The sequence below is a fragment of the Dromiciops gliroides genome, chromosome 2 (assembly GCF_019393635.1).
Source record: "Dromiciops gliroides isolate mDroGli1 chromosome 2, mDroGli1.pri, whole genome shotgun sequence".
In the NCBI taxonomy this organism is placed as follows: Eukaryota; Metazoa; Chordata; class Mammalia; order Microbiotheria; family Microbiotheriidae; genus Dromiciops; species Dromiciops gliroides.
Window position 1 is genome coordinate 303,303,088 of NC_057862.1, and position 25,068 is coordinate 303,328,155.

Sequence of the window (25,068 nt, forward strand, 5' to 3'; positions counted from 1 at the left end):
ATGCTGTAGGAGAATAGTAACTTGATAGATCAGAAAGATAAACAGAGAAAATGGTACCTCAGTTGAGTCTTCAGTTTCCCTATATTTATTAAGGTTACTGCCACCCTTTTCCTAGTCACCCAGGTTCTCAACCTTGCATTCATTCTTGACCCCTTCTCCCTTGACATATCTAGTCAGTTGTCAGATCTTGTTGATTCTTCATCTACAACATCTCTCTCATCTCTTTCTTTTTGTTTACAAGCTTATTGTTCTAGTCCAAATTTTCATCATCTTTCTCCTGGACTATTGAAGTAGTCTTCTAAATGGTCTCCATATCTCAAGTCTCTTCTCATTCCTAGCCATCATTCACACAGGTGCAAAAGTGATTTTCTTAATGAGTAATTCTGACCTTTTTATCATCTTCCTAAATAAACTCCACTAGCTCCCAATTTCTTCTTCATTCAGATACAAACTTATCTATTTGGCTTTATTATATGTACCTCCCTTTCACGCTTTTTAGTCCAACTGAACTGGCCTTTTTGGTGTCACAGCTGACACTGTCCTATCCTATCTCTATACCATTTTACTGATTATCCTACATGCCTGGAATGTATTCTCTCCTCACTTTTGCTAAAGCTTCCTGGTTTTTCCTTGCTCCTACAGCTGCTAGTTCCCTCTCCCCAAATTACCTTGAATTTATTTTGTATAGTATTTATGTGTCTGTTATTTTCCTTTAAAACAATGTAAGCTCCTTGAAGGCTGGGACCATTTCATTTTGTCCTTTCTATGCCTAGTGACTAGCCTGGTGACTTCCACATAATAGACACTTAATAAAATATATATTGATTGACTGAAGATAAGTATTCCGAAAGGTAGAGATAAAGAATAAATGCATTCAAAGGATGGGGTACAGCTTTTGCAAATACTTCGGGGAAGTAGGTGAAATGTTGAGTTCTGGTCATAGCTGGTAGTCCAAATTTTATTGAATGTATATGAAGAAGGATAGGAATGTGAAATAAGTCAGGAAGAAGGTAGGAACATGATTGCAGAGAATTTTAAATGCCAGGCTAATCAGTTACTATTTATCTTTGAGGCAGTAATGAACCACCAAAGATCTTTGAGCAGGGTGGTAAAATGATTAAAGCTCTCCTTTAGAAATACTGTTTTGGTAGTTACATTCGGGACTTGTTAAAAGAAGATGAAACTGGAGGTACAAATTAGGAAGCTTTTGTGGAAATCTAGGCAAGAGATTATGAGGGTTTGATCTAGGGAGGCTGCCGTGTGAAATTGAGAAAAATTAGATTTTGGGGAGATTTATTTTTACACGATTGAATGTTGTAAAAACAGCATGTTGTATGCAGTGTTTATTGTTTGATGATTATTTAAAAAATTTTCCTTACTACTGCAAAATGTAGGCTTGATGGCTCTCCTTCAGTAAGATATCACTCCATGTTATTTAAGATTCCTTGATGTAATTTTGTTTAGAGATTCTCTGATTATTAAGTCAGGCATAAAACTGGACCATATATGCCTTGTTTACTCTTGTGATTGATGATGTCCTGTACCTAGTCCATACATAGAGAGATTCTATATAGAGTGTGAGATTCTCTTAATTTTCTTTTCTTTGGATAATATTGCACCAGTTATGTTAACTCGGCAATACTAAAGAGCTTCCTCAAGACTCAGGACAACTCAGAAATCAACATAATGTTCCACATAGGAAAACTTGAAAGGAAGAGTAGTAATGTGACTGTCTAGATTTTGACATTCAGCAGAAATTAGTCCAGTATTACTTATGTCATGGATAGCCACTGAAGTTGGATGATGAGCTGGCTGCAAAATTGAACAGGAAGAGGGGCAGCTAGGTGGCGCAGTGGATAAAGCACCAGCCCTGGATTCAGGAGTACCTGAGTTCAAATCCAGCCTCAGACACTTGACACTTACTAGCTGTGTGACCCTGAGCAAGTCACTTAACCCCCATTGCCCCGCAAAAAAAAAAAAAAAGTGAACAGAAAGAAAAGTGTGGATTTTATTACATTGAGGAGAATTCTCTAGCATTCTCAGTGATGCCACGATGCTCCTGGACACCAAAAAAAAAAATCCTTTGCCATGAATATTCTTCTGATGATGATGCTATATGACTTCTCCATTAATCTTGCTTCCAATGGCTCATGATAGCATTATAGCACTGTGGCAACCCTTAGTTTTCAGATGGTTTTCTAACAGAAGGAAAGCTATGACAAGTTCTGCTTTTTTAGAAAGACCTCTATCATGGTCCTGGTACAGAAAAAATTTCTCTGAATACCAACGTAAGTATAGAGATCATAAGCATCATCATCAGGTGGTTCAGAACATGATGCATTCTTTGCCCGTGCATATCTCCTTAAAAATGCTTCTCAGCCATTTTAAAGGGACCGATGTCCCTTTCTGCTTTTGGTTGTGGAATGACAGAAAAGGGGGTAAGAGTTCATATACAAATTATAAACTCAATAGATCAGGGGCTCTTAATATTTTTTGTGTCCTGGATGCCTCTGGATCTGGTGAAGCCTAAGGGCTACTTTTCAGAATAATGTTTTAAAATTCATGAAATAAAATACAGAGGATTACAAGAGAAACCAATTATATTGAAATGCAATTATTAAAATATTAAAAATTCCAAGATGCCCTGAAATCTATCCATAAAATTCCTTGGAGTCTGTGGACCGCAGGTTAAGAATTCCTGCTCTATATCAATTCCATAAACATGAACTTAATGATTGGTACTTAATTGTTGATGATCTTTGTCCAATTATCAACAAATTTACAGACTACTAGAAGAACCCAACCACAGTAGTATTGGTAATTCTTAAAGAAGTTCCTGCTAAATGGAAAGGTAGCTCAAAGGTTCTCCTGAGAAAAGCCAACAAAAAAGGTAGTTTTGTCATGGGGCCAAAGGTGGTTTTCATGGAACACCTGTTATCTTGTGGTGTTCCTGATGAATTATTAAAAAAAAAAGATTATTACTATGAGCATAATGAATGAAGAAAGAGTGAAATTCAATGAAAAACTTGGTAACATCCTCCAAAACAAGTCAATATGTATTTTGATGATTGGTAACTTGAATGAATTGATTGAAGAAGTATTTATTAAGCACTATACTAAATGCTAGTGATCCAAATACAAAAATAATCCCCACCTTGACTAAGGAGCCTTTTTTTTTTTTAAATTAAATTAAATTTTTTTAGTGAGGCAATTGGGGTTAAGTGACTTGCCCAGGGTCACACAGCTAGTAAGTGTGTGTTAAGTGTCTGAGGCCGGATTTGAACTCAGGTACTCCTGACTCCAGGGCCGGTGCTCTATCCACTGTGCCACCTAGCTGCCCTAGGAGCCTATATTTTAATAGGGGAAACAATACTTATATTCTAAAATGGAGAGTAGTGGCTATGGAATGATATTTTGGAAAAGTTAAAGGAGTGGCCATTGGAGCCATAGGGCACCAAATTGAATTGATTAAGGTTCTAGGACTGGAAAAGGGAGCAAAGATGGAATGGGAGGGTTGTGTGCGACACTGTATGAGGGCGGGAAGGTGAAGTGGTTGGAGGTCAGACCTAGATGTAATAGGCTTCTGAGGTAACCACCAATCAAAACAGTGAAGCTTCAGTGTTGGGGTTTTGGACATGAAAAGGCCTTTTTCCTGTATTGGATGAAATGACTTCATTCTGAAGGTAGAACCAGTTAGCTATAAGGTTGATTTTTTAAAAAGTGTTGGAAAATATGGTTTAGATTTAAGGATTGGAAGAGGCCAAAGACTTGTAGACTATTCAGAAGCTTTATGCTCTTATATCACAGATATTTTCTTCAAAAGTAGAACCATGGCAAACACTGAAAAAACACCAACAACCACAAAATGAAATTAAATAAATGTTAAGAAATAGGAAACAACTAGTTAGAGATGTGGCTAAGAATCAATTGTCTGTGTGTAAGTTCTATCAGATATAAAAATTATATTAAGTTAGAAGAAAGGATCATGAATAGACTTAAACAATTTGAATTCAGTAGCTTTAATCTGAATTATTTTGACAATCCATCAATGCTGAAAATTGGGAAATGAAAAAAAAGATATACTGACTTTATGCATGTACATTTCCTACAAAAAGTTTATCAATTTAAGGCGGTTCAAAGAGAAAATCCAGGAGGTGAAGATGATCAATAGGGTTAGATGTGTAAACTATTAGATTTGGCAATTAAGAGCTCATTAATATGTTTGGAGAGTGACTTTAATTGAATGATGATATGAGAAGCCTGATTGCAGAAGGTTTTAAAGAGAGGCAGAGGAGATGAAATAGAGGCATGATCTTCGGATGCATATTTCAAGGCATTTAACTGAGAAGAGGTGAAGAGAGATAGGATAATTGGTAATGACAATGGTATGTTCTAGTGGGGACTTTTCCTTTTTTTTTTTAAAGGATGAAGGGCCTGTGGGTATGATTATAGGTAGCTGGGAAAGAGGTAGTAGTTGAGAGAGAGTGGGACAGGGGGGCGGGGTTTGGGGGTGGGTGGGCAGGCAGAAGTGCAATGTTTTGTAGAAGATGGAGGGATTTTGTAATGTAGTTAGCATTGGAGACTGGGGTGGAGGAGATAGTAGAGTATGGTATGGGAAATATAGGAGAAGAATTACTTCTTGGCAAGCAGCCTCAATTTTTTCAGTCAACTCAAACCAAATTTTCAACTGAGAGGAATGGTGGAGGAGATAGCTATGGGAGACTTGAAGAAAGAAGAGAATTTTTGCGATAGTCACTGTTTACCGGAGTATTGACCACCCAGTTAAGGAAGAATAAGGAATAAAAGGATTGCCTTGCAGTGGTGAGGGCCCAGTTGAGATTGGATAATAATAAAGTGACTATGCTAAAATAAAGAAAAAACTTTGAAAGATTTAAGAAGAATAATCAGTGCACACTAAACAAATGCTATTCCAGAGGACCAATGATGAAGCAAGCTATCTGCTTTCTAACCAATGGGTGTTGGATGTGAGATGTGGAATGAGATATGGATTTTTTTGATACCTAGTATATAGTTTTGGCTATGCTTATTTAAAAAAAACTGATTATGCTAATTTATTTATTTATCCATCCATTTATTTATTTATTCATCTATTTATTTATTTATTCATTTATCTGCCTATCTATTTATTTATTTTGTGGGGCAACGAGGGTTAAGTGACTTGTCCAGGGTCACACAGCTAGTAAGTGTCAAGTGTCTGAGGCCAGATTTGAACTCAGGTCTTCCTGAACAAATGGGCAGAGATAAGAATGGCTTTAAAACTAACATGTTGAATTATGTGTTTTTTATTTTTTTTTATTTTTTAATTTAGTGAGGCAATTGGGGTTAAGTGACTTGCCCAGGGTCACACAGCTAGTAGGTGTTAAGTGTCTGAGGCCGGATTTGAACTCAGGGAATTATGTGTTTTTAAAAAGGCTGTAATAAAATTTGTAATAAAAATTTATGGTCATATATACATACATACACACACACACACACACACACACATACATGCACATATATAGTGTCCCAGGGTGTCTTAGTTCATTTTTAAGTTAATAAGCTTAAAACTAAGGCTTATAGGCTTAAAACTGAACTGAGACTTCTAGTATATTCTGTTATGAATGTTCATATTAATTAATGTTTGTTAAGTACAGAGAAATTTTTTAAATCATTTAAAAGATCAGATAGATTTTTGGTGTACTTATTGAGCATGGTGTAATGACTTCTAGCTCTGTTCTATACCATAGGAGTAGGAATAGAGGAGGAGGATTGTGGGACAATACAGGATTGATCTTTGGTAAAGCATAAGACCAAGGGCTAAGGAGTTTGGAAGTAGAGGATAATATAGAGTTGAATTGGTTCACCAAGAGTTTGAGATTGAGAAAGGAGGGGGTAGTATGTAGCCAAAACAGGGGTTATGGCCTTTGGTAGAGAGTAATGAGGGTTGGAGGTTGTAGGGAGGATGAAGAATAGGTTTAGGGTTGTAAGGCAAAGGGAGAGATGGAATAATAATGGAATTTTGGAGTTCTTGAATCCAGAAGTGGAATCACTGATGGCAAGATACGATCTTACTATGTAGCTGAAATGGAGTGGAGGAATAAATCATGGGAGTTTAATAGACTGAAGAACTGGGAAGTTAGTATATTTGAAACAACAACAGTGTGTTAAGAAGTATAATGTATGAAGGCAGGAATTGGGTTGGAGAAGGTTACTGTGAGGCACTAAATTCATTGAGAAGGGAAGGAGAATGTCCTGGAAATTTGTAGATAATAGGCACCAGGATTTGGATTAGGTATTTAATTTGGATATCATGAACTTAAAAGGAGGGTACATTGGTAAATGGTGGAAGTTACAAGAGAGTCTGGAAGTGGTCATGGGGAGTAAGAAATAGTTTTGAGTTATTGGGACCAATGAGTTAGGGAATATAAGAGATAGTGGCAGCAGTGCTGGAAAGGGTGAGAAAGAATAGAAGTGTCATGATGTTCAGAACTGAAAAGGGTATCTCCATTGATGGAATTCTGCTTCCATTGAACTATTGAATTATTTTTTTTCTCTCTACAATATTTCCCCAGTACCAAATAGCTGTTATTCTTTTTGTAATAATGTACATTTCTATGCTTCAGTATATGGAATCATTTAATATGTGCCACTTTATTTTAAAAATTAGATTGTGTGCATTTACAATGAAATTAACAAAGTATATTTTTTCCCAGAAGAAGAAGTTTTCTTCTCCATGGCTGATATGGATATGTCCCATAGTCTCTCATCTCTTCCTCCTCTTGGAGATCCCCCAAATATGGATCTTGATCTCTCCTTAACTAGTACATTCACAAATACTCCAGCAGGATCTCCATTGAGTGCCACTGTGGTAAATTATAACTTATTCTGGTTATTGTGTTCTCGTTACTATGTTCTTCCAAAATCATGCATTTTTGTCCTGCAACTTTGTTTTTCTATTGTATAGCTTCAGCCAACTTGGGGTGACTTTCTTGATCAGCATAAAGAGGAACAACCAGTTAAAGGACCTCCATTTTCGTCCAACTTAATTCACCAGGCATCTTTACGAAGGACTTGTAAGTAAAAGCAAAAGTGACTTTTTAACTTATTCTTTCCTTACCGTAATCTTCCTATTGAAAATCTTTATTTACAAATTACCTTTGTTGCTGCTTTCATGTTCATAATACAAAATTTTAGTTTAAGCAATTCAGTATAATTTATGAAGAAAATGAAGCAGTTGAGGCATTAATTGTACATTATCTTAATATAGATATCTGTTAAATATTAATATTTTTAGTGAAAACATACACCATAAAAGTTACATTTTGTTATTACAGTGTAGGAGTCTTAACCATCTGATTTTTGTTTTACTGTTTATACTTTCCTTGAAAGAGAACCTCAGGTTTCTTCTCTGCAAAATTTAATTGAAATAAACAAGGCATAAAGGAAGATTTGGTGAGCAGATTTTGGTTAATATTTTTTTTTTAATTGCAAAAGCCTTGTTTACACATTTACTCCTGTAACATATTCTTTCCTACTTCAAGTATCAAGGACTGTGGATATGAGATACAGGTGGATAACTGAATTTCTTTTATTTTTAAAAAAATATTTCCTGACATCACTTAAACTGTTGTGATCATCTTATTTTTTAAATTATTATGGGTAAATGTTTTACAAATTTTGATATTGTATATTGCTATTGAAAATTAAATTTATAGCAAATAATTTTGAAACTTATTTGTGTGTTTCAGCTCTTCCTTCCAGATCTGTTTCACTGGATGAGTCCAGGCCTGAACTTATTTTTAGATTAGCTGTGGGAACCTTTTCAGCCTCTGTACTTCATATCGATCCTTTATCACCACCTGAAACTTCTCTGAACATTAATCCATTGACTCCAATGGCATTGTATTTCTTTACTTGCATAGAAAAGATTGATCCAGTAAGATTTTTGGCACATGATTTTTCATCCTTCAGAGAAGTATTTTCAGAGGCTTGCTCCCATGATCACCTCAGGTATTTGTAATTTTATAATTTTTGCTATTGGAGTAAGTAAAGAATTTAGTAATGATTTTTTTGTTTTGTTTTGTCTTTTTTTTTTTTTTTTGGCAGTGCAGTGAGGGTTAAGTGACTTGCCCAGGGTCACACAGCTAGTAAGTGTCAGGTGTCTGAGGCCGGATTTGTACTCAGGTCCTCCTGAGTCCAGGGCTGGTGCTCTATCCACTGTGCCACCTAGCTGCCCCCCTTAGTAATAATTTTTAAAGTCAGCTTTGTAATTTATTAGTTCATAATTTAAATCCAACTTTTAAGTATAAGTGAATGGAAAATGAATAGTATAATGTTCTGTAAGTATGTATTTTGGAATTTAGCATATTTGGGTTTTTCAGGAACAGAAGTTATATTAATATGACATGGAATCTAGATTTTCCTTTCTTTCCCTCACCTTGGTGTTAAGCCAGCTCTATTTTAAGATATCATTCTTCATGTTTTGTTGCCATTCCAACTAGTATTCCATAGTTGTTACTATCACATACTCTAATGGACAAAATGATACAGACTTAGTGGAAGAGGCAAAAAATGATGAATTAAAAATTGGAATTGGCCTGAAGCAATATGAAGTTGATTGAGGACATAGAGTCTTACTTTCTTATTTGATCCATATGAGTAGAGGCAGCTGTAGTATACTTAGTATAATAATAACTATGATCATCACTCTGTAGTGCACTGTAATATAGAGCACATAGATTGAACATAGGAAATAGTTATTTTTTTTTTGCCCTTTATTCTTTGGTCATTTAATATGTAAAACATTAATTTTGAATCAAGAACTAAATTTCTCTAGGTATACTTTCCTCCCCCTTCTTCCCCAGCTAGTTTATAAAATTTATTAAGTTGACCATCTACATTTACCATGTACAGTCTTAAGGAGCTTTACTTTCTTTTACCCTCTGTTTCCCTAGTTTAAGGGAATACAAGTCTAGCTTCAGGAACTAAAAGAAAAAGCAATGGAAAGAGCAGTCGAGTTTATAAAATTTCTCTTATATCTCACACGACTGACTTAGATCTGATTTGATTTCTTTTGAGCTAAAAACACAATTTGTAAAGCTACTAAGAAGTATCTCACATTTTACATATGCTTGAAAACAACAGTATAAATGTTAATAGTATAATAATAGTAGTTAATAACAGTATAAATGGGATAGAGGAGTAGCAGGATGTAGATCTGTGTTAATTATTCACTAGCAAGGATAGAGAGGCAATTTTTCATCCTGTGAAAAAATAGCATTTTATGTTTACATTTAATATCTTCAGAAATGTTAGCAATGATAACTGTTGAAAACTGTCAGACTTGTCAAATAAGTTGATATTTAATGGCATTTATCATAGTTACTATGAGGTAAATAAGACACTCATGTAGTTCTTGCTCTCAGGGAACTTGCAATTAGGCAGCTGTTGTAAAAGAGGAGTAAGACAAAGACTATTGAGGCTCAGGGGTGTGAAGAATCAAAAATAGTGATAGTGAGGGCACTTGGTATCATTTCTTAAGGGCAAGTCTGCATTATTAGCTTCATAGTTTTTATTCTCAAGTACGTGGATATATTCAAGTACTTTATTTTTCACAACAGATTTATTGGTACTGGCATCAAAGTATCATATGAACAAAGGCAAAGATCAGCTTCTCAGTATTTTAGTACCGATATGTCAGTTGGGCAAATGGAGCTTTTGGAATGCCTGTTTCCTACTGATTCTCATACTGTTTCAACACACTACACGGAGGTATGATACTTTTGTTTTTTTAATTTTTTTTATTTTTGCGGAGCAATGAAGGTTAAGTGACTTGCCAGGGTTACACAGCTAATAAGTAGCAAGTTTTTGAAGCCAGAATTGAACTCCTCCTGAAGCAGTCCCAATATTTTTATTTTAATATTTTTTTCCAAACAAATTAAGCACTCGAAAATTTTATAGAAATAAAAAAAAATTTTTTTCAGAAGTGTAAAGAATGTGGCATGCATAAAAGAAGTAGTATGTTACATGCATGTCTGTTATATATTTTAATGTAAATTCTTAAAGGACATCGTAGGAATCTGTGAAAGTTTGTCATTAAATTTCCTTTTCACTGGGTGCCAGATGGGAAAAAATAACTTTTCACTTCACTTATCTTCAAAGTAGCTTTACCTTTAGCTCAGTTTTTAGAATGCAGTTCTAGACATATATCATAGTATTTAGAAGTACACGGGACCTTAGAAATCAACCAGTCTACTCTCCATAGGAAGCCAAGACCCAGAGTGTCTTTACTTAAGATCCTTATTAACCAAACAATGATTTTTAAAAAATACATTGATTAAAGCTTCTAATTCCTCATCATTGCACCAGAGATCCTGAATTCTTGAAAGGCGGTGGAGCACAAGCTATGGCAGGTTACACTAATCTTTAAATATGGGCCAGGCATATACTTTGTGCCTGATATCTAAGAACCAGTTCAGAGATGCACATCACTAGAGGATTGGCTTTCAGGTATTAATTTTTGCTATAGTAACTTCTTAAATCATCTACTAAGGTGTGGAGAGTTTATGCATCACCAAAAGTGGAAGAATAACCTATAGGTATGAAACCACAGATGCTTGAAATACCAAAGTATGGAATCATAATAATTTATTCATCTGTCACTTTACAGTTTACAAAGTACTTTATTCATAAATACTCTGTGAAGTAGGTAGCAGAATTATCACCCTTTTACAGATGATGCTCAGAGAGATTAGGTGACTTTATTGTGGTTACACAGTGCATAAATGGCAGAACTGGGAATCAAGTTGTGTCATTTAAAATATTGTGGGACTAGCCTGTTTCTGTCTAAATTATTGGGGAACTAGGCTGGGGTTTTCTAAGAATATCACTACTTATGAATTAAAAACTATTGCACCCATTTTGGCAGTAAATATTTATTATTAAGATCACACATTATTAAAGTATTGACTACATGTTTGACTGACTTCCCCCCTAGTTACATACCCAGCACATTTTCCCAAGAAGGAGAGGAGAGGGTGTGTGGCTTGTTCAAGAGTGTCTCCATCGCAAGAGAGAGACAGAGAGCATTTACTGCATTTACCACAAGCCAATCCTCCCCCTTCCCCCCCCCCCCTCCCAGCACCATATGGTCTCTAAGAGCACGTATCTCCTAGCAGAGAGAGAGAGCTACTGGACAGCCTTCCTCACCAGGTGTGTGTCCTAGAATGGCATTCATCTCATGATCCTAGTCTCTTTACCTCTTCTGATAGTGGTGGCTAGCATCATTCAGTTTCATTGGTTGACATGACCTGAGTGTGGTCCATATTAAAATGAGCTTTACCTATGACCTAATGAGGAAATGTGCAAAAAGACCATCTCTGAAGGGCAAGATAGATGAAGGCCAGGCTAATCTCATCTAGTAAATCTCCATTTCTATTGATCTACTGTGGCCTCCTCTGTTTCTACAAATGGGGATAAAGAGAAAGCTGATGGATATTGGGTCCCTGTGTCCCCTCAAGAAATGCATTATCAATAATTATTTTCTCACATGAATTCAGGCCTTATTGCTAGCCTTCTGCTCTTTCTACCATGATGTGGTAGGACAAATGGTTTAGAAAAGAAATGCAGTCTTTCACAATTTAATACATAGATTCAATAGTATGTTAGTGACTTAGACAAGGTGTTCATATTTTTTCATTTGGCCACTGTTAACTTTCCTTTTGTATTTTTTGAAAAGATTGCTTCTCGGCTTATTTGCTTATAACACAAAATAACAGAATCTGAGAAATAGTTTACTCTGTGATACTTTAGAAAAATGAGTAAAAGATTTCAGGATAAATGTTATTCTTGATTAAATGTTTTAAATGTTATTGCTTTTTGTTTTTAGCTTTTAAGGTTCAATTCCAAAAAAGGAAATGATTTACATCCCCCCACATGTCTTCAGCTTCATTATAAACATTCTGATATCAGAGGACCCCAAGTAAGTTTTACTTTTGATTTAATACCAAATTTTACTTTTTCTCATTTGAAATAGAGGAGAATTATCAGACTACTTATCTATATCTTTTACTTATGATTTACTTTTGTGACAAGTAAAACTAAATGTGTAGTCGCCTTATTCCTGTCCCAAGTGTAGGGAAAACTAGCTAGGGTTTACTTATAAATTAGAAGCTTTAGCACCAAGTTTTGGCATTAAGCATTTATTAGTGAAAAAAGAGAACACCTGGGTCAGAAAGCCAAGAAAAGACCTATCTAACCTGGCGTCCTCAACTTTACCTACCACAAGCCTGTTTGAGTACCAAACTGTGTGTGTCCAAGCTCCTTCCTGCATCCCCAGAAGAGGCAGTCCTTACACACTGCTTCAAGCTAATTGGCTAGTGCCACCCAAACCCATTGGTTCACTGGACTTGAGGGTGATCCCGCACTGAGAACAATACCCTCTTTAGAGTCAGGCAGGTGTGGCTTCAATTGAATTAATTTTAAGTGGGTTAATCAGCAAAGTCAATCACTCTCAGTCAATCTAATTAGTCCAAATCAATCTGGGGCTTTTGGGCATTGGCAAAAAGCCCATTATTTTCTTACACTTTATTGGGATGAAGTAATAAAATGATAATATTTATAAAATACTCTGTAAACTGTAAAAAGCTCTGTACATGCCTAGGTATTATTATTGTTGTTCTTGTTGCTGTTATTTTGCTAGTGAAATTAGTATTTTCTTTCTTTTTTTTTTAGGGCAGTCAGGCACGACTTAGTTCAGTTCCTCAGAAAGCAGAATTACATATCAAATTAAATCCAGTGTTTTGTGAACTGGATATTAGTATTGTGGATAGGTTAAATTCCTTGCTTCAACCACAGAAACTTACCACAGTAGAGATGATGGCTTCTCACATGTATACGTCTTACAACAAACATATAAGTCTGGTAAGTGTCTAAAATATTACATTCCAAATATATCTTATATGTACTTATACAAGTATATTTATAACTTATAACTAGCTGCAATTATCTTTTATGAGGATACAGGAATTTCTTAGCTCTTGCAAATACTATTATACTCAACAACAGCTATTGTTAGAAGCTAGATGAATGTCAGATCATTCTTTGTCCTTGCAGAATAGGAAACATCATGAATACTGTGGGTTGTTGTTGTTTTTCCTTTTTTATCTTGAACTGTAATTTCATTCATCTTTTACCAGCAAACTAAAACAAATCAAATACAGATGAAGAGATATTTAGTAGCTTCATTCCCTGGAAAACAAAGGGAAGCTCGAATAATTTGATCAATCAGGCAACTGTTGGACCAAGTACAGACACTGTTAAGTTAGCTTTTCTGGGTAATTTTATTGATTGGTATTTTTTGTTCTTTTTAAAAATTACACCAGAAACTTCAGTGTTTAAATATGTTTAATAGTATCCATGCGCATTTCCAGACTAAAAGAAATACAGTAAATAGATTAGTTATATGGATTTATTTCACTTTAAAATACTGTTTTGAAGATGTTGGATTTTAAATTTTGTTCTAGCAGTTTTGCGATATTTAGCATTGCATTATTCATTATGTATATACAAAATAAATGGATAATTAAATCCATTATACGAAACTAACATAGGCCTGAATTTGTTAAACTTGAGCTATGCATATTTCAACAAGTATTTTTTAATTGTTTTAAAATTAAAAAAAAAACCTGTAAATTAGAAAATCATCAGTAAACATCATTTCCTTGTATAGAGGCTAGAAAAAGGGGATTGTACATGAAACCATCGCTCTTTAAACAACTTTAAAATATGTGTGTGTGCATGTGTACGTATGTGCATGATTCAACTTGCTAGTACCAACATTACCATTCTTGCATCTACTTTCTTTGAACTTCTTTCTACTCTTCTATTCTTTTTTAATGTTGCATTGGCATACTTTTTGTCTTTTCTTTTTTCCCCTTTACTAGTACTATCCTCCCAAATTGCCTGTCCCTCCCCCAGCCCCCAATAAAATAAAAGCCCTATATTATAACCAATAAGTATAGTGAAACAAAAGTATATGTCTTGTTCTGAACCTACATTTCATTACCTCTCACCCAAGAGATAGGTGTGCTTCCTCAGAGTTCTTCATTTTTGGAAAGTTGTTTTCTTTTACATTGTTATAGTTAGTGTATAAAATTTTTTACTGGTCTTTTCACTTCACTCTGCAGCAGTTTATACCAGTTTTCCAAGTTTCTCTGAATCTGTCCCTTTGTCATTTATTATATAGTACAGTAATATTTCATTACATTCATATACCATCATTTGTTCAGCTATTTCCAAATTGAAATATGCAAGTTTTTAATTCTTTGTTATAACAAAAAGTACTGCTCTGTATTTTTATGTATTTGGATTCTTTCTCTCTGACCTTGATCTCTTTGGAATATTTTGGCAAGTATTGGTACCACTGAGTCAAATGGTACAGATTAACAACTTTTGGCGTATAGTTTCAAGTTGTTATCCAAAATAGGTGGACTACTGCATGGCTTTACCAACAGGCATTATGTTCTTCTACAGACTTTTCCAATTTTCTTTTTCCTTTTTTTGTCAGTCAAGGAAGTGCAACGTAGAGTTTCTTGAGTAATTTTCAATTTGTTTATCTTATGATCAGTGATTTGGAGAACTTTTCCCATGTGGTTGTTAATAACTTGTATTCCTTCTCTTGAAAGCTATCTTTTCATATCACTACTTATCTGTTGGACAATAGCTGCTGTCCTTATGTATTTATATCAGTTCCTTTATATAGCATATCTTGTTATCTGATAGTATATCAAAGAAATTTGCTACAAAGCGATTTCTGTTGGGGGACTTGGGCTTCTATATGACCGCTTCACATTGCCATCTTAGTTGGAAGTTCCCAAGAAAAGTTTATTAAGTACTATGTTGAGAGCACTTCTAGTTGCCTGGGAGGCAGAAAGTTTTGTTAAACACTGGTTTATTCCCTCATAGGAATGTGATAGGGGATAAGATGAGATACACATATACTGTCAACAGGCAGTCACAATGTCATTGAGACATATGTGAAAACCAGGTTATTACAAGAGAAAAGAACATGCATATCTTGAGGAACAAAAGGGGGGAATGTGGTAAAAAGTTTTAACAGTCGGTTAGCGATAATGGAGAGATGCCAGTTTTTTTAAGGACCACCCTTTTGGGGAGGAGACCAATGGCATGAGTTACGCATGCCAGACTGCCTGCTGAGCACTCGACTTCCGGGGTGCGAGCTTAAAAGGCAAGGAGAGAACGGAAGTGGGATCTTTTTCCTGCTCCACTGGTCTCCTGACTGCGCTGCACAGACACATGCTGACGGGAGTTTGACTCAGCCCAGCTCACGGTTAGCAGCAGTACGCGCTTGACTCGGTCTCTCTCTCTCTCTCCCCAAAGGTGGCCTTGGGCTTTTGGTGAGTTTTATACAGAATATAGACTAAGCTTAGACTTAAGACTATTTGTTTTGTATTTCTACTTTCCTATCCCTCTAATCAACATCACCTGGTAACTACCACACAATAAAAGCTCTAACTAGAAAACCAGAAGCTTCTTCCATTTACTAGTCTGGGAGATAAATTAAGGGAAAGGTTAAAGAGGGGAGATTTATGATCTAATGTCCAATTTTAAATCTCACACATATGTAACCCAAAGCATTCACAGTCCTTACAGAATATATGACAAAAGGAGGAGGAAACAGAAAGGGGGCATGGCATGGCATGGCATGGGAGGGGAAAGGTACTGTCATTTGAAATATTGGGGGGAAGCCTGCCCCTCTCTAAGTTATTGGGGAACTTAGCTGGGGTTTCTGATATATTGCTACTTATAAATAAATGGCTATTGCACCAATTTTATGGCATTAAGCATTTATTAAATCATATTAAATGCTGGTAAAGAGTTGACCGTATTTAACACAAGCTTAAAACCCCCAGCACCATAGAGAGAGAGAGAGAGACAGCACATGGCTCCAAAGTAGAGTTCAGAATCCCTACATTACTGGGGGGGGGGTGGTGGGAGAAGAGCAGGAGAGAGAGAGAGAGAGAGAGAGAGAGAGAGAGAGAGAGAGAGAGAAACATACCAATCACATGCATAGCTGATTTACTCAGGGTTCCTGGCACAAGAGCAAGAGAAATTACAAAGCTCCTACAGTCTACCCCAGTTCCTCCTATGATAGGGGTGGCTCTTACACACTACTCGAAGCTAATTGGCTTGACATGACCTGAGAGTAGTCCATACCAAAATGAGTTGTGTCATGCTGAGCTTAGGTTCAGTGAAAGACAGACCCTCTGAGGGGAAAAGCACTCTTGAAAAGGTGTGGTTTCTATTATCTCTAATCTGATCTTTAATGCACTTCTGGGGCTGGCTCTGAGAAACCAGCCAGAGTTTCTGAGTGGGGGTGAGGTCACTGGGACCCCCCAAATCCATTATTAATAATTATTTTCTCACAGTACAGTAAACCTTCCCAAAAGGGAGGAGCAAGGTGATGACAAAAGCTGCATTCTTTTCCCTTGGGAACTGCTAGACTATGAAGATAGGAGGTTCTGCTTATTTGCAAAGGATCCCAGATGTAGGCACAGACTAGTTAGCGCCTGTCTTGATTCCCAGAAATACACAGGGAATCCAGCTATGTCTTCCAAGCAACTAGAAGTGCTCTCAACATAGTACTTATGGCAGCTGGGATTGGGGGGTGCTTCATCTTTGACACATTCATAGCCTCCTGCACGCTCTGGGTTCTGTGTTTCTGGAAATTATGGCAACTCAAAAAGACAAGTTCAGGCGACCCTTTAACAACACACATATGCAGTGTGCATGCACATACACACACAAATATATAATCTTTTATAAATGCTCTAGGGGGTAAAAAGCCAAAGTGTTATGTGAAGTCCAAGGGGAATAATGAAAGCTTTTTCTCATTTGAGGTTTTATGTCAAAACACCCCATAGCTCAAGATATTATAGTGTTAATTTTATTCACTGAAAATTGAAAGAATGAGGCAAGTGGTGAGGAAATCAATGACTTGTTCTTCCTCAAACATCCAGGAGTTCTCTCATTACTTAGGTTGGTAGCTTCTGGTGGAAGGAATGGTGTATGTTTGTGTGTCTGTCTGGAGTCTTGCCAGGATTAGATGGGGTGGTCTACAAAGATCTTCTTTATTGAAGTTGTTTATTGGGTTTCTGAAATTTTAAGTGCATCAGTAATCATTAAGCATTTATTAAATACCTACTATATGTTAGCCACTATACTAGGCAGTGGGGATACAAAGACAAAAATATTGCCCACTCTCAGGGAACTTACATTGTATTGGGAGACATAAAATCTACTTATGTAAGTTTATGTAATGTAAATAAAAGGTACTTTAGCTACAGGAGGGCACTAGCCATTGTGGTTATTCAGAAAGATGGCACAGGAGCTCTTGAGCTAAGTTTTGAAGAAGGAAAAAAATTATATATATTGAAGGTCAGGAGGGAATGCATTTGAGGCATGACAGATGGTTATTGCAAAGACAGAGATGGGCAATGGAATACTACGTGTGAGGAACAGCAAGAAAGCCTATTTGGCTGCACTGTAGAATATGATAAAGAGATTAATATATAATGAGACAGGAAAAGTGGGTTAGCACTGAGTTGTGATGGGCTTTAAAAGCCCAGTCTGTAGGGAACCACTGGAATTTGAGTAAGGGGATGATGGGTCCCTATGAAATCATACATGGTAATCACTAAGTAAGTCTTTTTAGGAATCCATTTCAATAATTTTTTTTCCTAAAAGTAGCTTATATTCTTTCACTCTAATTCATAAATTCCTGTGGATTACATGGCCTTACTGAACAAAAAATTGTTCTGTCTTCCTAGTTACTCTGCTGTTACCATTATGTTAGGGTCACATGCAGCAGCACTGCCACAGCCAGGAAGAAAGTGACAAAAATGCCCAGTTCATAAAATGTTGGGCTATTTGTACAGCTCTTTATCTCTTTGAGAGAATACATTATCCTCTGTATTGAAAGAGGAACTGAAAATTGAAGACTGCATTATGACATTCTAGTTTTTCCATGCCCAAGGGAGATATGTTTGGCTCAAATTAGGTTTTTCCAGTAACAGGGTAAAAAAACCAATGGGTGACAGTGAGAATGCTTAACGTCACAGTTAAAAATAATTTGCTCTTTATTCTGCCCAGCTTCCTTTGATTTTTCTTGAATAAGAAGTTGGGATCCTATAACTTTTAACACCAGAAAACACCCCCAAAAGTACTATTTAGTTGTGGAAAAAAACATTGTTGTCAAGTTATTTGGTAAAAAATATACTTGTTGGCACATTTTAAAAATATTTGGAATCTGAATAACTTTTTTGCATTTAAAAAGTTTATACTGCAGTAAAACAATCATTGGATTATCTATTAAAATAATATGAAAGCATTTTTCTCAGATCAGATTTTCTAATAGATTGTAGGTATGATCAAAGGCTTCTTGCTGTATTTTATATATTCTTGCCATTACATTGAGTGGAATTTTTTGGTTATCATTGCAATGTAGTCACTACTTTTTAGTAAAAAATATGAAATTGAGTATTAGGACCTGACTATGATTTTTAACTGGTTATATTTGTGTTCCATAACAATTCAGGTTCATTTTCATGCTTATAAGCTTTGTTTTAATTTTCAGCTTAGATATTGCATGTAGTGCTTACTTTATGAAATCATGAATCTTTCTTTGGAATTTAGATTTGTTAATTTTTGTTTTAATTTTCTACATTAGGAATTATCCTTTACAATTATGACTTTTGCCATGATTTGTTTATCAAGCCATTATCAAATCTCTCAAAATATAGTAATAATTAATGTGATATGCAAAGTATATCTTTTTCAAAAGTAACATGTAATTGCTGTTATTTTAGGTATATTTTCATATTGACTTCATTTATGTCTATTAATTGAATATATTTAACTTTTAAAAAATATTTTTGCATTTTAGCACAAAGCATTCACAGAAGTTTTCCTGGATGATTCACATACTCCTCCAAATTGTCAAATATCTATACAAGTCACTACACCAGCATTAAACCTTGCTGTTCGCTTCCCAATACCTGACCTTCGATCAGATCAGGAAAGAGGACCTTGGTTTAAGAAGTCGCTTCAGAAGGAGATCCTTCATTTAGAATTCACCAATATGGAATTTAAGACTGAGTTTATAGGAGGATCATCTCCAGAGCAAATTAAATTGGAACTTACCTTTAGAGAGCTTTTTGGTAAGATTTTAATGTGCCAGGCAATCTAAAATTGTGGTGAAAAAAGAAAAGTTAATTATCTAAAAAAATGCCCTCCTGAAATGTGGTCTCTAAGTTTTTATTAAAGTATGCAATAAAGATAAGAGGTATTCATTATAACAAAAATATTTCCTTATAGGCAGCAACATTATAGCAGGCATTTACTGAATTCTTTGACACATTAATTTTCTTCAATGACAGGAAGTATTATTCAGACAACAAATTGTAGGCAAATCTGGCTTACTGATAATTTAATTCAATTCAACATGTTTTTTTATTGTTAGCCCTATTGGAGGTTTTTTGTTTTTTTTAAGTGAGGCAATTGGGGTTAAGTGACTTGCCCAGGGTCACACAGCTAGTAAGTGTTATGTGTCTGAGGCCGGATTTGAATTCAGGTACTCCTGATTCCAGGGCCGGTGCTCTATCCACTGTGCCACCTAGCTGCCCCCCTATTGGAGTTTTTAAAAAAAGTTTTTATTTTCATTAAAAAAAAATGTTTTAAACTATTCATGCTAGGAATCTGCATAGCAGATTTTAAGAGTTTACCTAGTAGAATTTTAAGACTATTTTCTTTGAATATACTCATCATCCTGCTATTGCCTCCCAGCCTTCACCCACAGTTTGCTAGAATTTCCCACTGAAATCTTTTAAAGGCCTTGTTTTTCCTACTTTAGAGACTTAATATGGTTCTTTTTTGTAAGAATTCTGGGACTTTGAACATTCTTGGTAGTCTCATAAACTTGTAGAAATAAACCATAATTCTTCCTCGAAAAAATAAAAAAGGCTTGATTCCTCAAACTTTAGTTTTACGGAGCCTTCTATATTCACTTTTAGTTGATAACTACTGGTAAAAACAAACAAGAATCCAGTTTTGCCATTTATATTTTATATTTCAGATTTGTGGTTTATCGACATTTATATTAGCTTCAACTGAGAACATTTTAAAATAAATTTATGAAGGATATTAATTCCTGCTATTTTATTTAAATAGCATTGTTTTCTTTTAGAAAAAATTAAAAATAAAAAGTTTAAACTTTTTACTGATATTAGAATAGACTTGTATTTGATAAAACTTATTTTGATTTTAATGTTAAAATGTTTAAGCTTTCCCTTTTTATCTTCATTTTTCACCTACAATTCTTTCCTTTAAAATTTTTAAAGCTAGCTTAAAGAATGCCTATAGTCATAGGCCCTAAGTTCTATAAAATGAGATTAAAAGTATCAAATGGTAGGGCTAGATGGTGTGTAGTGACAGATGACTGCTTTGTTTCATGTCTTATGATCTGAATCTTTAAAAATAAAATAACTATCATTTCCAGAAAGAGAAGAATGAGACTTATTGGTATCTTTTAGGGTTTATATTAATTTCTCACTGCATTTAGCAAAATGCCTGAAAGTTATAGAAGGTTCCAGTTTATGGAATTTGCCATTTCAGTTAATAAAAATTTAATCTTTTCCCTTACTTGCTTCTAAGGTTTTTTGTTATGTTAATAACTTAATATAAAATTTTTTTGCATGAAAAATTTCTTAAGGACTTTAAAGGGACAATCTATTAACATTTTAGAAAAATATTAATTTTAAAAACTGACTTAATCCTTTTATTAGTCACGTTTTATGAACATAAATTAGCCATCCTTCTGTTTATTCCTAACTATGTATAACCCATGTATGAAATATGCAAATATCATGTTATTGATGTACTTTATATTTTGACTTATTAAATTTTTAACACATTATTTTTAGGCTCATTCCAAGAAGATAAAGGAGAACCATTAGTTAAGTTTTTCCAAGTGTCTAGTGGAATAGATGGGGATATAACATCATCAGATGACTTTGATTGGCCACGGTAGGTAATTCTCAATATCTAGGATTTCTGGGTTTTTCTTTTTTCTTTTTTCCTTTTCTTTTTTCTTTTTTTTGCAGGGCAATGAGGGTTAAGTGACTTGCCCAGGGTCACACAGCTAGTTAAGTGTCAAGTGTCTGAGGCCGGATTTGAACTCATGTACTCCTGACTCCAGGGCTGGTGCTCTATCCACTGCACCACCTAGCTGCCCCTGACCAATGCCTTTTAATTTTATTTGATTCTTTTGTCCATATTCTTGATATATTTTTAAAATAAGGGGTCCATCTATCATATGGTATATTTCCTTTTAGTTATTTCTTATTAAATAGGTGCCAGTACAGCATACCTGTTATGTATTCCCTTGCTCTTTTTTTGTTTGTTTGTTTGTTTTTTTGTGGGGCAGTGAGGGTTAAGTGACTTGCCCAGGGTTACACAGCAAGTAAGTGTCAAGTGTCTGAGGCTAGATTTGAATTCAGGTCCTCCTGAATCCAGGGCTGGTGCTTTATCCACTACACCACCTAGCAGCCCCATGTGCTCTTAATACATAACCAGTTTACTTTCTTTTTTATCATATATCTTCTGGATATTATATTATACTATGTTGTATGTGAAAGTAATTATTGGTAACATGTTTTAGCCTTTTTAGTCATCTATGAGGAATATTTTCACATTTAAACTTTCTTTAATAAGTAATTTTCCATATTTTTTGACTACTAGGATTGTACTGAAAATAAACCCACTAGCTATGCATTCCATTTTGGAGAGAATAGCAGCAGAGGAAGAAGAAGAGAGTGATGGTCATTTTCAGGAGGAAGAAGAAGGAGGAGCTCATTCTCTGAAAGATGTTTGTGATTTAAGAAGACCAGAACCATCACCCTTTTCTTCTCGTAGAGTAATGTTTGAAAATGAACAGGTAATATAAGGGAAAAAGGAAACTATTTTGTTTTCCAAATGAAATAAGGGATTACTCTAATTTCCTCATTAAAACAAAAACATTTTTATCCCATATTTTAAGCAAGGAGTTAAGAATAATGCTATTTGTCTTGATTTGGTATTTGTTTTCTAAATGAAGATTATTTTTCTGGTCATCCAAAATCCAGAAATGAGTGAAAATGTAATTATAGATTTAAGATTATAGATTTAGGTTTGAAAGCAACTTCACTGGATCCAGCCTCATTAGTGATGAGAAAATGGAAGCCTATTTCTTGGAGATAAGTGATTTTTCCAAGGTTACATAGGTAGTTAGAAGCAGAGTTGGAATTTTAACCCAACTCCTATGACTAAATCCAGAAATCTTTCAATTTCCCCATACTTCCTTCCAGCATTATTATGCAAAGGGTGATTTGTTTTATTATTTTTTTTCTTCACCAAACCTAAAATTGGCTTGTTTTTTCAGATGGTGATGCCAGGTGATGCTGTGGAAATGACAGAGTTTCAAGACAAAGCAATCAGCAACTCTCACTATGTATTGGAACTTATGTTACCAAATATTTACTTAACATTGCCAAATAAAAATTTTTATGAGAAACTCTATAATAGGTAAGTTTTTTTTTTTCTTCTGGGCCAGGCAATGGGGGTTAAGTGACTTGCCCAGTGTCAAGTGTCAGGGGCTGGATTTGAACTCAGGTCCTCCTGAATCTAGGGCTGGTGCTTTATCCACTGTGCCATCTAGCTGCCCCTAATAGTTAAGTTTTGTTTTGTTTTGTTTTTGTGGGGCAGTGGGGGTTAAGTGACTTGCCCAGGGTCACACAGCTAGTAAGTGTCAAGTGGCCAAGGCCGGATTTGAACTCAGGTACTCCTGAATCCAGGGCTGGTGCTTTATCCACTGTGCCATTTAGCTGCCCCCAATAGTTAAGTTTGTTTGTTTTTTTAGTGAGGCAGTTGGGGTTAAGTGACTTGCCCAGGGTCACACAGCTAGTAAGTGTTAAGTGTCTGAGGCCCGATTTGAACTCAGGTATGCCTGACTCCAGGGCCGGTGTTCTATCCACTGCGCCACCTAGCTGCCCCCCAATAGTTAAGTTTTAAAGCATTAAACTGAACCTACATTTTTAGTCAGTATGATTCTTGTTTTGCAGACTTTGTGTCTTATCCTAACTGGTTTTACCTAGCTTCTTAGTTAGCTTTGCATAAGTATTATGAAGCTTTCACCTTTATGATATATACTCGCAGTTTCAGTATGAAAATTTTGCCTCTTAAGGATTATTTTTGTAATTGAGATAGGCTAACATCAGATGGTGGTAGACAGTATAAGCTGAATATTTCCATAGAGAAAGGTGCTTGTGCTAAATTAAAAAAGATGTCTATAATATAACATAATTTTAGGTTGTGTTCCAAACTGTGACTTATAAACAAAACCATGCTCTTTCATTTGCTTCAGTTGATCTCTGATTTCATCAGCATGGATATACCTTCCATTGGTATAGATCTAACCTATCCATGATTTTTCTTCTTATATGATCCTTGTCCATATTCTCCTGTAAATCCTTCATAAATGATCCATCCAAAATACTTTACGTCTTTTATAATGATTTGTGTATTAGTGTGCTGTATTTAGCTTCACAGGTCAGAATAGAGCATAGACCTGGGTTAAAGTATTTCCAAGAAAGTAGTACCCAGGAAACTCATACAAGCATGAGCTTTATTATAATATAGCATAGCAAACAGTTTTCTTTTTAAGCTTACATACACATATATCATATGGCAATACAGAAAGAAAGGGATTCAGCTCCACAGATGTAGAGAGACCACATATACCTAGATACCAATTTGTCTGAGCAATGATCCAAATTAGTAAAAAGCTCTAATAATGAGAAAAAGATATTGCATACAGATGAAAAAACTCTAACTTGAACTATTTGTTAATTTGTTTTTTAAACAAATATAACCATTGTTAATTAAAAATGGGTAGTAGATATCAGAAATGACCACGGCAAAAATTATATGTATATACAGAAGTTTAATCAGAATACAAAATTATATATTTACGTAGAAGTTTAATCAACATAAATCAATATAAAAAGGAGACCCCAAGAACGTATTTTAGTCAGCAAACTACTAGCAATCTCTTTCTCTTTCTTTTACTGTCTTTGTGTCTCTCTCTCTCTCTCTCTCTCTCTCTCTCTCTCTCTCTCTCTCTCTCTCTCTCTCTCTCTCTCTCTCTCTCTCTCTCTCTCTAAATTGAAGTTAACCTAAATGGAACATTCTAGTATTAAGGAGGATTAGTAAAATCTCCTTGCAGAGGGTAGGATTTTAGCTGAGTCTTGAAGGGGACCAGAGAAGTCAGGTGGTAGAGGAGAGATAGGAATAGCATTAAAGAGAAGATGAAAAAATCAAGTGTACTAGAAGAAGCCTAGAAAACATATACATTGGAAGCAATATAGCTATGAGGGCACTGAGGAAATGGTTCATAAGGTAGCTGCAGGAAAGAAAGATACCAAAGCATAGAGCGAACCCCCCCCCCCAAACTCAGACTATATTAATACTGAGAAAAAAGTAACAAAGGTAACATTAACAACCACCAGTTTTAGAGCCTATTTTCCAATCTGTACAAAATCTTAATGAGATTCATCTATACCCAGTGGATGGAGGGTATTAGTAAGGCTTTTAAATGAGATATTCTGGAATGAACCACACCCTTAGTAGTTCAAAATTGATTGACAGATATCAAGAATATGAGCTATCACTGTCCTTATTATAGACAATCTGGTAGATAAAGAGCATCACTGTAAAGTTCTTGGCTAGTAAGTTGTCTTCTATTCATATATCAGAATCATTCATGATTCCTTAAAAGATAAAACAGTAGTAGAAATAATCCTATTCAATGACCTGCTGATCAAAAATCTCAGGTAAGGCACGAAACAGGGCACCATACATGTGCCAAAGGGGTATGTCACTGTGACAGTGGGAATCCAGGGCAGAGTTCAACTTGAAGAAGGGTGTCCTTTTGATATTCCTATTTGTAGATAAATA

At 35.3% G+C, this 25,068-nt stretch overlaps 1 protein-coding gene across 4 annotated transcripts in view; it reads left to right on the forward strand.

Annotated features, from left to right (window-relative positions):
• Positions 1–25,068, forward strand: part of ATG2B (autophagy related 2B) — a 128,014-nt gene that overhangs the window by 43,555 nt on the left and 59,391 nt on the right. For 3 of the 4 annotated variants that reach the window (XM_043983523.1, XM_043983524.1, XM_043983526.1), the window contains exons 9-18: positions 6,714–6,868; positions 6,965–7,073; positions 7,749–8,010; positions 9,621–9,771; positions 11,888–11,980; positions 12,733–12,921; positions 18,965–19,238; positions 21,000–21,102; positions 21,817–22,012; positions 22,496–22,638. In XM_043983523.1, the coding sequence (XP_043839458.1) occupies positions 6,714–6,868; positions 6,965–7,073; positions 7,749–8,010; positions 9,621–9,771; positions 11,888–11,980; positions 12,733–12,921; positions 18,965–19,238; positions 21,000–21,102; positions 21,817–22,012; positions 22,496–22,638 (1,675 nt within the window). The remainder of the gene's footprint in view (positions 1–6,713; positions 6,869–6,964; positions 7,074–7,748; positions 8,011–9,620; positions 9,772–11,887; positions 11,981–12,732; positions 12,922–18,964; positions 19,239–20,999; positions 21,103–21,816; positions 22,013–22,495; positions 22,639–25,068) is intronic. The other variant, XM_043983525.1, reaches the window with a different exon arrangement.